General features: G+C 41.1%; 1 protein-coding gene across 2 annotated transcripts in view; it reads right to left on the bottom strand.

Moving 5' to 3' along the window:
- l(3)73Ah (lethal (3) 73Ah) overlaps positions 1-15433 on the bottom strand; it is an 85269-nt gene that overhangs the window by 9998 nt on the left and 59838 nt on the right. Inside the window, exon 6 of one of the 2 annotated variants that reach the window (XM_068357048.1) lies at positions 11601-11737. In XM_068357048.1, the coding sequence (XP_068213149.1) occupies positions 11612-11737 (126 nt within the window). In that variant the 3' untranslated portion in view covers positions 11601-11611. Of the gene's footprint in view, positions 1-9727; positions 11738-15433 lie in introns of those variants that run through there. The other variant, XM_068357047.1, reaches the window with a different exon arrangement.

Raw genomic sequence — 15433 nt, 5'->3', positions numbered from 1 at the left:
TATGCTGTATTTCAAATGAAACTATTGAAATTAGTATGCTGTATTTCAAATGAAACTATTGAAATTAGTATGCTGTATTTCAAATGAAAGTATTGAAATTAGTATGCTAATTAGTATATGATAGATCAAGTAATAAGTTAATTTTAGGAAATATGAAACATCTTTCGAGAGAGTGCCTTAAGCAGCTGATTTGGATAGCATAGACGAGCATCAATCAACTTATAAATGGAAGAGATTATAATTCGCTATTTTTATTCATAAATTCGATAACAAAATGAGAATATTACATGCATTATTATTGGATACGGTTAAGTGAAACACCAGTTTAATCAAAATCCGGTTTATTTCAAATATAGCTGTAATTTTTTTACCACAGTAAATAAACATACAGTTTGAACAACAATGTAGCCTAGTCCAAGAGTGCATACACTAATTTTACGTCTAGCGTATGATGCGACCCCCTTAAATTTAGTTTCAAGATTAGTGTTCAAAACTCGCATGTTACGTGAGCATATACGGTACTTTCGTTGCTCTCCCAGTAAAAGGCATTTTTTTTCAACATTTGTTAATTATGCAATTCATTATCTTCATTCTATCCATCCACGATTTGATAATTAAAAAGTTCATATGAAAAGCTTACAGTATTTCATTTATAAAAATGCTGTACTGTAGTTAAATCAGACCTCCAGTGAATAGCACACAAAAATGTTGGAGGAAGTAACATGCCACCATCTTGAAAAAATGGATGGAATTCCAAAGCATCAGAGGAACCATTGAGGAGTAAGATTAGAAATTCGATCAGAAAATAATGAGAAATGGTAGAAAGCAGTGTTACATGTTACATGAAGAAATACAGTAATGGCAGAAAAGGTATCCCCAAAAACAAAATATCCACAAACTATTTTAATGGTGATACAAAAGAAAATAAGAGAATTTCAATAATAAAATTTCTTCTTTCTATACACAATGTTCATATTGCTTCTTCTCCAGAAGCTAAGTTTAACCGATATTTACTCGTAAAATATTCTAACATTCCCCTTCAATAAAATCATGCCCTTAGTAAAGAATGAAAGATTCTAGAGTCAGGTGGTAACTGACATGCCAATGTCTTTGTCTCTTCTGTCTCGAAGTCGAAACTGTCCCTATCCTCTTGATGCTACTAGGCAGCAGAGAGGACGGTGGGCATGTACTGTATATGAACGTCAGGTGAGTATAGAAATAGGAATTTTATTATAAAAAGGCTGTTTATTTCCATGAACCTCCCCTGATGTTCATATTGCTGACTTCAACACCCTGCTGAAGGTGAGAAACCAGTGAAGGAAAGAAATACAATAATTTTCAACAAAAGCAATATATCCTGGTTAAGATTAAGCAATGGTAAGCTCCCTTCCCTCACATTCAGAAGTACATATGTTACATGTAACAAACATCCATAAATGAGTAAGACGTAGCTACCATAATTGTTCTTGCCTCCGTATTTTCTGGGCAAATTTTCCGCTTTAGGCATATTAGGATAGAAGAAATGACTTTCAGGAAAGGAGGATAAGGCTCCCTACCTTGTTTCCTGTCATTAGATGGAGGCCAAGGTTTAACCTCCAACACTGGAGATTCTTCCTCAAATCTTTTAGACCTATAATTCTCTGGAGATTGGTGGTTGTATACCATTCGAGAATTATGTGTACGCATAATGGCAGAAGCCGCGTAATAGTTGTAACCATGAAAATTAAGGTTTTTGTTTATTTGCCATAATGATGGACTCGGTGGAGGCCATTATAATTAAATTTATAATGTTACGAACCAGCCTAGTCTGATACAAGTCTTTGAGGCATCAAAACTTAAGAGACTAAATTAAATTAAAATTAGCAGTCATTCTTTGTAATAGTGATAACAATCTAAGACTTATCCTCAAACAAAATGGGGAATTGAGAGGTTTACAATGTAGTTTTATAAGATTTTAAGAACACAACTTACACCACATTGCTTCCAACTGGCATGTTATTGCTGCACCTATGGGGAGGCTCATGCCAAAAGGTATAGCCTATATAACATCACAGCAATGTATTATTAGTGAATATTCAACAAAAGATCTTCACTGAATACAAATAACCCACTTTAATATTTTATGTCTTCTTTATAGCCAGACTCGTAAGGGTAATAAAAAGCAGTCGTGTTAGAATTTACCCAACTAAAGTAAACCTGTGATAAGCTAGTGTCCAAGCTTGCAAACGAACACACACACTGACATCCAGAACATGATGTAGTCACCCAGTATTAGCTGATACAGCCCTAACAGCAAAAATATTTATAAAGATTCAGTTAAATCAAAATTTAAGAACATCTACAATATGAAATGTCATCTACGAAAATAAAAATTATGTTGCTTAAGGGTATCTGTCTTCAGGCTTACATTCTAGATGTTTTGTGGAGTGACTAGGGTTGGGAACATCAAGGGTTTAGCAGCAGAAGGATCTAAAGTACCATAATTAAAAAATTTGAGACTCTACAAGAACAACTCAACTATGTAAGGTGCAGTGAACATTCAGAACCCTTACAGAAGGAATACTATGTAATCATGTCTGCTAGACAGGACTACGGTTGTTAGGCTAATGTAAGCAACCAGGTAGACAAGTCAGAGTTGCCTACCACTAAAGACGGCTAGCTGGCTCTCTAATAATAACAAAGGATGTTTAATAATAACAAAGGATGTTAAATAAGTTAAGATATGTTATTTTCCTTAGTAAAATAAATTTTTGAATATACTTACCCGATGATCATATAGCTGCATCCCTGCTGCCCGACAGAAAAAACCTACGGGCGGAATACGCCAGCGATCGCTATACAGGTGGGGGTGTACATCAACAGCGCCATCTGTCAAGTAGGTACTCAAGTACTCGATGTCAACAAAGAACCAATTTTCTCCTCTGTCCCACTGGTTCTCTATTGGGGAGGAAGGGTGGGTCCTTTAATTTATGATCATCGGGTAAGTATATTCAAAAATTTATTTTACTAAGGAAAATAACATTTTTCAATATCAAACTTACCCGATGATCATATAGCTGATTCACACCCAGGGGGGTGGGTAGAGACCAGCATTACAAGTTGACATTATGAGCTAAGTATTCCGTATTTCATTTTAGCAGTTATTCAAAATAACAAGCATAAAATAAATAAGTACCTGGTAAGGAAGACGACTTGAACAATTACTCTGCCTTTTTAAGTACGTCTTCCTTACTGAGCCTCGCAATCCTCATAGGATGCTGAGCGACTCCTAGGAGCTGAAGTATGAAGGGTTGCAACCCATACTAAAGGTCCTCATCAAAACCTCTAATCTAGGCGCTTCTCAAGAAATGATTTTGACCACCCGCCAAATCAAGTAGGATGCGAAAGGCTTCTTAGCCTTCCGGACAACCCAAAATATTTCAAGAGAAAGATTAAAAAGGTTCTGGAATTAGGGAATTGTAGTGGTGGAGCCCCCACCACTACTGCACTCGTTGCTACGAATGGTCCCAGAGTGTAGCAGTTCTCGTAAAGAGACTGGACATTCTTAAGATAAAAGACGCGAACACTGATTTGCTTTTCTAATAGGTTGCGTCGAATATATTTTGCAGAGATCTATTTTGTTTAAAGGCCACGGAAGTTGTGACAGCTCTAACTTCGTGTGTCCTTACCTTCAGCCAAGCTTGGTCTTCCTCATTCAGAAGGGAATGAGCTTCTCGTATTAACAGTCTGATAAAAATAGGATAAAGAATTCTCTGACATAGGCAAAGATCGATTCTTAACTGAACACCATAAAGCTTCAGACGGGCCTCGTAAAGGTTTTAAAATAGAACTTAAGAGCTCTTACAGGACATAATACTCTTTCTAGTTCATTTCCAACCATACGATAAGTTTGGAATATCGAACGATATCGGTCAAGGCCGAGAAGGCAGCTCGTGTTTGGCTAGAAAACCAAGATGTAGAACATGTAGCCGTTTCGGATGAGAATCCGATGTTCTTGCTGAAGGCATGAATCTCACTGACTCTTTTAGCTGTGGTTAAGCATATCAGGAAAAGAGTCTTAAAGGTGAGATCTTTCAGGGAGGCTGATTGAAGTGGTTCGAACCTGTCTGACATAAGGAATCTTAGAACCACGTCTAAATTCCAACCAGGTGTAACCAAACGACGCTCCTTCGTGGTCTCAAAAGACTTAAGGAGGTCCTGTAGATCTTTATTGTTGGAAAGATCTAAGCCTCTGTGACGGAAGACTGATGCCAACATGCTTCTGTAACCCTTGATAGTGGGAGCTGAAAGAGATCGCTCTTTCCTCAGATATAAGAGGAAGTCAGCTATTTGAGTTACAGAGGTACTGGTCGAGGAAACGGATACTGACTTGCACCAGTTTCGGAAGATTTCCTACTTCGATTGGTAGACTCTAAGGGTGGATGTTCTCCTTGCTCTAGCAATCGCTCTGGTTGCCTCCTTCGAAAAACCTCTAGTTCTCGAGAGTCTTTCGATACTCTGAAGGCAGTGAGCGAAGAGCGTGGAGGCCTTGGAGTACCTTCTTTACGCGTGGCAGACGTAGCAGGTCCACCCTTAGGGGAAGAGTTCTGGGAACGTCTACTAGCCATCGAAGTACCTCGGTAAGTTATTCTCTCGCGGGCCAGAGGGAAGCAACTAGCGTCAACTTTGTCCCTTCGTGAGAGGCGAACTTCTGCAGTACCTTGTTGACAATCTAGAACGGAGGGAATGCATATAGATCTAGATGAGACCAATCTAGTAGAAAGGCATCTATAAGAACTACTGCTGGGTCCGGGATAGGTGAGCAAAGTATTGAGAGCCTCTTGGACATCGAGGTTGCGAAGAGATCTATGGTTGGCTGGCCCCAGGTGACCCAAAGTCTCTTGCATACATCCTTGTGGAGGGTCCAATATGTTGGAATTATTGTCCCTTCCTACTGAGACAATCTGCTAAGACATTCAAGTTGCCTTGGATGAAACTCGTTACTAGTGAAAAGTCTAGACCTGTTGAACAGGAGAGGAGGTCACTTGCGAACTCGTACCATGTCAGAGAGTAGGTCCCTCCTTGCTAGGAGATGTACATCAAAGCAGGGAGTTGACCGTGTTCACCTCCACTACTTTGCCTTGAAGGAGAGACCTGAAGCTTTTCCAGGTCAGACGTACTGCCAGAAGCTTCTTGCAGTTGAATGCATTGTCCTTTGACTCGAGTTCCATAATCCCGAGCATTCCCTACCGCCTAAGGTCGCACCCCAGCCTACGTCCGATGCGTCTGAGAAGAGAACGTGGTTGGGAGTCTGAACAGTCAGGGGAAGACCCTTTCAAAGGTTGATAAAGTCCTTTCATCAAGTCAGACCAGACTTATCTTCCGGAAACCGGGATCGAGACCGCTTCTAGCGTCTTGTCCTTTTCCAGTGAAGAGCTAGATGATACCGAAGAGGACGGAGGTGTAGTCTTCCAAGTGACACCAATTGAACCACGGATGACAGTGTCCTAACCAGACTCATCCACAGCCTGACAGGGCCGTGTTCCTTCTTCAGCATCTTCTGGATGGATAGCAGGGCTGGGGGTTGATCATCTTGTTCAGCCATGTCCTCATCAGAGGGTTCCTCATCCGAAACTGATGAGGAAACGGCAACGGAGTGGGCAACGTCTGACTCGCTGAATCCGGTCGCACTGGTGGATGCGTGACGGAGCCGGACACAAGATCATGGTACTGCTGCACAGTCTGAGAACTGTCAACCATGGGGACGCGAGGAAGTACAGCGACAACCCGAAACTGTCTAGACTGTCTGGGTTGTGCAGACAACCCCTTATCGGGTTGCTGAGGTTGCCGCACTGTGTCACAACAAGTCACCTCTGCTGGTTGTGAACCTCTTCCTAGTGACACACTGAACGTCCACAACCACCTCCGAGAGTCGCTTAACGTCAACGTGCGACTGGCAACCCACACTGGGTCGCACCGGTGGAGGAACCATCTCAACTGGCGGACGTGAGTAGGATACCTCAGCGTCAACAGGGCGTACAACCAACCGGTAGGAAGGTTGTTGGCTAGAAGGTTCTTCTCCGTAAAAAATCCTCTATCAAGGACTAAGCTTGGACTGCATGTCTTGCAACAAAGCCCAAGGTCTATGGGAGCAGGTGTGGCAACAGACGGGGGTTAGCGACTGAAGCGGAACCCTTTACCATCCCTGGAAGCATGTTATGCTTTAATTAAAGTCCATAGGAGGCTAAGCAGCTTAAGGCTCCTCTCCAAATGACAGAGTCCTCAAGGGAATATCAGAAGGAGGGAGAACAGCACTTTCTCATCTACAGGAACCATGTCCGAGAAAAGCTAGGTTATCTCAGTGAGGGTTTCACTGGTGCATAAGCAGCAGACCAGAAGGCAACGTTATGTAACTGCTTGACAGTCTGTGAACTGTCAAAAACTGAACTGTCAACCACAACAGGTGCGTGAGGACATACAGCACTGGTGCATTAGTAGCAGACCAGAAGGCAACGTCATGTAACTGCTTGACAGTCTGTGAGTTGGCAACAACCAAAGCTGTGTGGGGAAGCCTCAACTCCTGACTGACTAGTCTGCTGCGGGCGAGTGGCGGTAACCACAGTGTGTTGCGGAGGCTGACACACCGTGTCAAAACACGGCAGCTTGTGGTAGCTCACGCACGGCAACGGAGTGCTCCGTGTGTCTGTGGGAGTCAGCATGCGTCTGGCAGGGTCGACTGCGCATGGGTGGAGGAGCTCTCACAACAAGAGTGTGGGAGCAGGCAGCCATGCTGGGCGCACAACCGTGGCAGGCTGTAGGCCAACGGGTGCATCGTCACCCTTCTCCGCAGTCGGCGTGTGGGAGCTGGCAACAACAAAAGCGGAGTGCTGGTGCGTGGGAGGGACTGCCGTGGGTTGCGGAGCATGCCGCATTGCGTCAAAACACGGCAGCTTGACAGCACCTTCCCGCTGCTGATGCGGTAGCTAACGCATGTCAACGGAGGGTGCAGCATGAACATGCGTCTGGCAGGGTCGACTGCGCATCGGTGGTGGAGCTCTCACAGGTGGAGTGTGGGAGCAGGCAGCCGCAGTATCTGCTGAGCGCACAACCGTGGCAGGTTGTAGGTTAACAGGTGCAGTGTCAACCTTCTCAGCACGATACTCCTGCATGAAGGAAGCAAGCTGAGACTGCATAGTCTGCAGCATGGACCACTAGGGTCTACAAAAGACGGCAACAAACGGAGCTACTGTCCGTTGTGACTGAGGGTCTAAAACAGCTGGTGCGGCAACAGACGGAGTTACTGCCTGTTGCGGTACCACCTTGCCTCTCTTGGGAGGTGTGCAGTCGTCGGATGACTGCAGCGAGTCCGAACTGACCCAGTGGCTACACCTAGGCCGTTGGACTTGCGCGGAAGGGACCGACTTGCACTTAAAAAGCTGCAAGATTGGTCCATGGTTTCGATGAGAAACCTCTTCCGCAGACGAGGAATAAATGGGCTCTCTCGTCTTTGTGTGGGTGGGGCGATCACGTCGGCAACGTGTGTAGATACACCCGAAACCACCGAGGGAAACGTCTGTTCGTCGATCAAGGCCTGTGGAACCCATAAGTCGTTCGACATTACTTCTCCCCTGGGCTTGGGAGCTTGTAAGAGGTCCCGGACTAGGTGAACAACTGGCACGAACAGACGAACCCTCGAACGCAACACTGTAACACTTTGCGCATATCACTTTATCACTTTTGATTTTCTGTTCGCACTTATTTCACTGAAATCGAAACTTTAACTGATTTCTACCTGAAACACGCAATCCTATCCTTCATTAAAAGGTAGTAATTGCGAAAACAGTTTTACAATGCAACAGAAAAACATAATTAAAGATAAAGAATTCAGTGGCTGGAAAAGAGACTAAACACTAGATCAAATAAACTACGTTTAAAATCTCTCACCGCATAAAGCCTGGGAACAAGAATAAAACTCTAGAAACGTTTTACCTTCTTCCCCTACAGCGACTAGGGAGAAGAGTAAAAAACGAGAACAACGTTACCCGCTTGAAGGAAACGTTTATTCTCCTCTCTCTCCCTCCGTCTCTATCTCTCTCTCTCTTCTCTCTTGACTTAGAACCTGAGAGAAGAGCCCAATTATATATCGTTAAAACATATTATTTGCTAAAGGAAAAAACTGAAAGGTTTCCCAAATAAAAAGTGCCTTTATTAGAATTTAAACCATTTAAGCTAAGAAAGAATGAACGAAACGCTAGAATCGGTTTACTCTTACTGCAACGTGAAACCGTGAAATACTCTCTCTCTATCGTAACGATAGAGCGCATGTTGAACGTTCTGAACGTCAACAACTGCGGAGACTAAACTAAACGTAAGTTCATCTTTGAAAACAGTACGAGACTATCAAAGAAATTCTTTCAAAACATTAAAATTAAAAAAGTATAAATTCTTAAAAGGTAAATACGATATGACGGGCTCAATGTTAATTAACTTCGGTTCCAAGTAAGGACCACCTACTATTAGGAAAGGTCGCATATAAACAAACATAAAAATTAATTTTTATAAGTTTATAATAAATGGAAAGTTAATCGAAGAGGCCTATAAAGGCGGAGAGAAATAAAATAAATAGATCTATAACTTGTAAAGCAAAATTACCAAAAACCTAAACACACTTCCGTCTAAGGGAAGGGTCGGCCATTTAAAAGTGAAAGAGAGTCCATACTCTCTTCATCACCAACACTTCCGTCTAAGGGAAGGGTCGGCCATTTAAAAGTGAAAGAGAGTCCATACTCTCTTTGTCACCATAATTAAATCTATCCAAAACGAGTTCAAGTTTTGAAATGAAGATAAAACCCCTGCATAGCAAAAGCTCAAAACTGGAATAGTGTACTTCACCAAATCGTTGTGAAAACAAATCCAGTTAGGGACGGCGTATTTAGTAGGTCTTGCCTGTGGCACGACAGAGGGAAAATTGGTTCTTTGTTGACATCGAGTACTTGAGTACCTACTTGACAGATGGCGCTGTTGATGTACACCCCCACCTGTATAGCGATCGCTGGCGTATTCCGCCCGTAGGTTTTTTCTGTCGGGCAGCAGGGATGCAGCTATATGATCATCGGGTAAGTTTGATATTGAAAACTATATTTTCATCACTAACTTGACAAGAAAGGGAGCAGTGGTGTGTCATATCATTACCAACTCCACAAAAGAAAACTAATCTCTGCTCATCATTAACTAGGCTTGCTCTCCACAGCCGTTATGAAAAACTAACAATAATTGTTCTGTTTACAACATTGAATTCTTCACAGCTGTAGTTTAAAGACAGTACGTCCCCTGTCCAAAAAACAAACAAAGTCTGCAGGGAAGAACACTTACAATGTACTAAGCACTTATCACAATCATTAAGAAGGAAATGTCTTGATTTATTTAAAACAGTGCTTTCCCTTCGCAAAAATTTAATACTAACAAAATCAGTGAGGAAACCAATCAAAATCAATTAACACAGAATCTGCTAAGGAAAATGCTAACAAAACCTGAATTCAGAGATATTTGTTTATAAGACACTACGATGGGGTCAAGACTGGAAGTCAAATGGACATATAAGCCACCATTATGCAACCATGAGTCTTATATAAGTAAGCAAGTCAATACGTTATAGAAGGCTTGAGGACTAAATGGGAACTGGAATCAATAGCCTTTTCCTCACTCTGAGACAATGACATACCTATTCTATCCACCACGCTGAAAGATATAAAGTCTTGGTAGTAGCTACTAATGCAGCTTTAGAAGATTACATTAGGTTTGTAAAGGAGAAAATTCCTCACTTTTAAGGTTTGCCTCTGTGTTTTCTTTCTCTTCATCCTGTATTGTAAGGTTGAACTCTGGAGCTGAGTGAGAATCAGCAGATTTCTGTTTGCTTATCACTTGATACAGAGGCTACTGCTCAATGCACACAAATGACTCATTCACCTACATTTACTTTGCTAGAGTTACCACATGATAAGTTAGTGACAGAGCTTCCAAGCAAATGGCGTACACATCAACTAAAACATTATGAAAATGATTGACTTTAATTGAAACTTCGTTGACCCCATCAACATTTAAGAGAATCATACAATAGGACCGCTTACTTTAGAAAGTGGACGGATATAAGGATAAGTAAAGCCATTATTCTGCTTCACAATCTAGTTGTTTTACATAGTGACTAGGATTGCAGCATGAAAAGGTTTAAGAGCAGAAGGGTCTAAAGTAAATAAAGAATTCACGGCTCTGTGAGAGGCTTTCAAATCTGTATTGCGCAGGGACTTTCAGAACCCTTACTGAAAGAAACACTATTCACAGTAGATTCAACTTGGGAAGGGAGTTAGGTTAGTTTAGCAATAGGCCGGGTAGGACCAGAATTACTGCTTTTAAGAGAGAATTCACAAGACTTCTAACTTTAACAGAGGAGGCTAGCAATGTCATGATCTATGAAGCTCATCTGGCTGATTATGTGAATTGTCAGAAGTGTCATTCTAGCTATAAGCAACTAGCCTAGTTTTTCCTGGCTTTTTCCATGAGACAAGAAAAAGTTTCCTTTGCGCATTATTAACTTGATCAGCAATCATTAAAACATACTTATCCATGAGAGGTACTGTGAAGGCAACACACTCTTTACAACAGTTATGTAAAGTCACAGGAGTGGCCCTGACACAATATATAAAGAGAATGCGAATCATGATTTAGAAATAATTCCCGTGCATACACCACGCAATAATTGCTAACAAACCTAAGGGAATACATCTTAATATGTAGTGATAGGCAAACAATCTGTAGAGATTTGATCACTACCGACACCACTCGTAAACCGATGAGATGAAGACATTGGCATGTCAGTTACAACTTACAGCTAGAATGTTCCTTCATTTACTAAGACCACATACATGTATTTATTGAGGGGAAAGAAAATTGGAAAATATTTAAATTTTTAGTTTTTTACAGGTAAATGTCTATTAAACTGGGCATCTGGGGAAGACACAACAAAGATCAGGGGAGGTTGGTTCATAGAAATAATAAATGATTGGTAGGACACAGTCCCTGACCACGCAATAAGTCTTTGTTTTGATCGTATAAAAAAAAAATGTAAGCACCTAAAAGAGGACAAAGTAATATTCTGAAGTAGAATAGACAGCTCTGATATAAAATTTTAAAATATTCTACTTCTAAACTAAATTTGGATGACAAGTTCTTTCCACAAGTCTAAAACATTTCTTGTTCAATAGCCAACTTGAAAAAAAAAAAATGTTGCCCCACAGCTATAGAAGTCCTAAAATCATATCAATAGCAGTTTTTCCCAGTCACTTCAAGAAAAGGGCAACAAAAAAATTCATAAATAACCAACTACTGTAATTAAAATAAAATAACATTTATTTGTACACGTATATAACATGGTAATTCATAATAATGAACCAAGTACAATAGCTTAAAAAAAAACCAACTTCCTGATTATCGAATGTCTCAGTAAAAACAACTGCAAACAAATGCAAGAGTAGCTCATCCAGAATCAAACCTTTGAGCTAAATCATTTTGCTTCCAACATGAACTCAGCGGTTTGATTAAACTACTGTACAGTGTTCAATACTCACCAGCTTAAAACTTATATGTCAATCCTCGGTCTGTAACATAACTTAAGGGGTGGGCTGCGAAATCTCCAACGAGTAACCTGAACGAACTTGAGGGTATGATCCTTTCCTAGCATCTCGTCATTACACATGATGTCAATCTGGGGAATTAAATACAGGTACAAAACATGGTAAAAAATTCTTAAGCTTTATTTGATATTCTGACAAATAAATTTTTGTGTAGACAGTACTGTATGACATACACAAATATTTTTGTAGGGAGTAAATATATTTCACATGAATTCAATACTGATTTTAGGCTATATTTGATAATCTGTTGACATGTATGCCTTCAGATTCAAAAAAGGAATTTCATCAACTGTTATTTCACATGTACTCAACACACAGAAAAGCCAATAATTATTTTCATCATTAGAGTTTAACCTTTACAAAGAATTGTCAATTGTAACTTTCAAAGCTGAGCCTCAGTGCTTGTTCTAACCAAATACTTTTTTGAATTTATCTTGAAAATTACACCTCAAAAATCAGATACGACCAAGTCCAAAGCACTGTACCTACCACATGAGATTGCATGCACTGCAAAACTATTCAGTAAATGTCAAGGTCCATAAGAAACCTTATGATGGTCAAAAAGCTGAAGGAAAATCAATGGATTATACACCATTCAAAGAAATAAACCCATCTCCAGTTATTGGAATTAATGGTAAAGTGATGGTTTTAAAAAAAACGACAATAGAGAATAATATAACCCACAAAGTATCATGCAGCTGCAATAATAATTTCATTTTTGAGTTCGTAAAAGTTTAAACGATAAACATACCATATATAAAATTGGCCATATGACTGACAACTTTAACAAGAATTAAAACTAAAACCCAGTAAGGTAAATTAAAAACCCACAGTGCTGTTTGTATGTTTGTTGACCATCTTATAAAGAAGCATGCAACAGGCACACTTCATTTTGAAAAATTAATAGAAAAAATAAAACTTAATCCTTGAGAGGATTCCAGCGGGATGGTGGGAATGCCGGGAGAAGGAACTTTCGGGGAACGGGTGGTCGATCCTGAAACTGCCTGAACAAGATCCAGAAACCAAGGGGGCGTCCTTCGAGAATGGCATCATTCCTGAATGAGCACCACATATCTACTTCCTAGGCTTAGGGGGAGTACCCTGGAAAGGAAGGGGGCAAGAGGATGGGAGCTCACGCCCTTCATTGTGCTTGTCTTCCCTGAGCAAGTGGGCACTGTCGACCTGTATTATCCCATGATCAGCCTGCTAAGAAAAATCTAACCTCATTTGTGAAGAAACTTGCCGTTCCTCTCGCAAAGAAGACCGACTATAAGGTGAGCGCTAACGAGGCGAGGGCTAACAAAGTAAGGGCTGATGAGGAGAGGGCTGTTGAGGAGCGCTTGAATGCGCACCCTCATCAGTTTCCTCGTGCAGAGGAGCTTGCACTCTCACCTTAATAGGTGATAGAGTTCCCAATACTGTGCAAGACTTCTGCTGGAAGTTGGTCAGAGTGCTTACTCATTGGCACTTCTAGAAAAGAAACTCTTCTACTTGTCTTTTCCCCAAGAGGAGAGGATGGGCATGCAGTTGCTGAGGGCTTGGGAACAGGCAGCAAAGCAGGTTCCTCATTACGAGAAGACCACAAAAGCAAGCTCACGAGAGCTTGTCCTTACATAGTAGCACATAATGCTATGTTGCATCCTATGGACACGATGACGAGGGAGAGTGATCGCAGGCAATTGACTCCTACCATTACTGTCCAGGTCCAAAAAGCTGTGCTTTGATGGACTAGGACAGGGGCATGGACAAGTCCAATGCATTTCGGTGGAATCCCCAGGGGGGAGACCACTAAGGAAAGGCTGTCTCTTCCGCAGAAGGGAGGGACGATAAACCTCTATTGCTCCTGTCAGCAAATCTCTTTGAGGGCGAGGACCTTGCTTAGCAGAAGCCGGTGAAGAAGATCTATCCCTGTGAAGGGAAGATCAGTCAACACCTGATGAAGAACGTCCCTCCCTTGGAAGGGAAGGTTGTTCAACAACTTGAAGCAGACATTTGGACAGCTCACTTCGTTTCTTTTCCGGCTGAGCGAACTCGGCCCAAAATATCAATTCCATGAACCACCCTTGAGACATACCTAAAGCTAGTCCCTGGGTTCACCCCAAAAGAACCTTGACAAGTCACTCCGTGGAGTGCTTGTCAGCAAGTGCTCATACCCGCCTGCAGAAGCAGAGCGAATGACGGGGCGAGCAAAAGCTAAGGTCAAGATAGTTGAGTACGCACAAGACTCTTTCGGTCATCGACCTACAGAGCCTGGGGGGAGAGAGAGATTAGAATCAACCCCTGGGGAGGATGTTTGCTCCCGTTGTGTGCCCAACCACAAGACCTCTTGTAAACTTTTCTTGCACAGGGAACCCATTAGCCCCAAGGAAGACAACAGAAGACAAACTACTTCATCGGGAAGAGACTCCCATATGGCGGCGGGCGACAGTCCTTCTTTATGGGAAGCAACAGCGGACATGAAGCGGCACCCTTCAAGACCAGGATAAACCTGCATTCTTGAAATAGGATCTCACAGACAGTCACATCAGAAAAAGAAAAAGTAAATGATGGAAAGTTTTTTGTTTTTTAGGCAAGTTCAAAATAAATGAAGAAATCTTTTTATTCTAGGGTTTTACCTATTTACTGGTGCTGGTGTGAGCAGGGTATTGAGCTACTCTTCTAAACCCCTCCTCTAACTGGCAGAGGGTACTTACACCTCGCAAAAGCTTTTAAAGGCTGGTTTTTAGCTAGCGCTGAAATACACTCCGTTGTAAAGAGCGTAAGGCTTGTATATAGTGCCTGAATATGTTTAAGGCAAAGAAAATATTAAGATTGTCTGATATCCTTAAGGAGAGCCCACTTTCCTATCATGGAATTATTTCCTCCACCAATGACACCCAAATGTCCACTCCCTACCCTACCGCAATAGGATGGTACCGCTATGATTAGAGTAGCGCAAGTGTAAGCCGAACCCGACAGAGTATTTCAAAAAAAAAGTCTTCCCCAATTCAAATTATGAGTGATCTAGGTAGTTGCTCATTGATATCAAAAGGTGATACGAGTCAAGAGGGTCTGGTGTAAGGACAAATATCTTTCTTGCTACATAACTAGGACCATTACTGTATAGAAATATAGCATCCCAAGTTTTGCTACTTCAAGTGATCACAAAAATATATTAGTAATTCATTAAAAAAATTCTTTGTGTACTTCACAATAGTTGGAAAATTTGGGCTAATGGAATCATTTGTAAAATTTTCTCATCTGTTTACCTGATATTCTAAACGTACAGTTTCTACATAATTATTATTACTAACCGAGTTACAACCCTAGTTGTAAAAGCAGAATGCTATAAGCCCAAGGGCTCCAAGGGGAAAATAGAACAGTGAGGAAATGAAATAAACTACAAGAGAAATAATGAACAATTAAACTAAAATATTCTTAGAAAAGTAACTAATTATATCCTTCATATTTAAACTACAGTATTGAAAGAGACCTATGTCAGCCTGTTCAAAATAAAAACATTCACTGCAAGTTTGAACTTTTGAAGTTCCATCGATTCAACTACCAATAATTATAACTGGAATAAAACTTCTAATACGGTGTAGTATTGAGACTTCTGATGGAGAAGGCAGGACAATTAGATAATACCTGCATACCTAGTATTACAAACAGGATGGTACTGCCTGGGATGATCTGATTGCAAAGGATGGTCAGAATTAAGAAAAATCTTATGCAACATGCATAAAAAACAAACTGAACTAAAAACATGCCTGCAGCTGACTCAGACG

Source organism: Palaemon carinicauda, chromosome 33 (assembly GCF_036898095.1).
Source record: "Palaemon carinicauda isolate YSFRI2023 chromosome 33, ASM3689809v2, whole genome shotgun sequence".
In the NCBI taxonomy this organism is placed as follows: Eukaryota; Metazoa; Arthropoda; class Malacostraca; order Decapoda; family Palaemonidae; genus Palaemon; species Palaemon carinicauda.
Note: the sequence above shows the minus strand (reverse complement) of the source record. Positions and strands in the feature narration are given on the sequence as shown.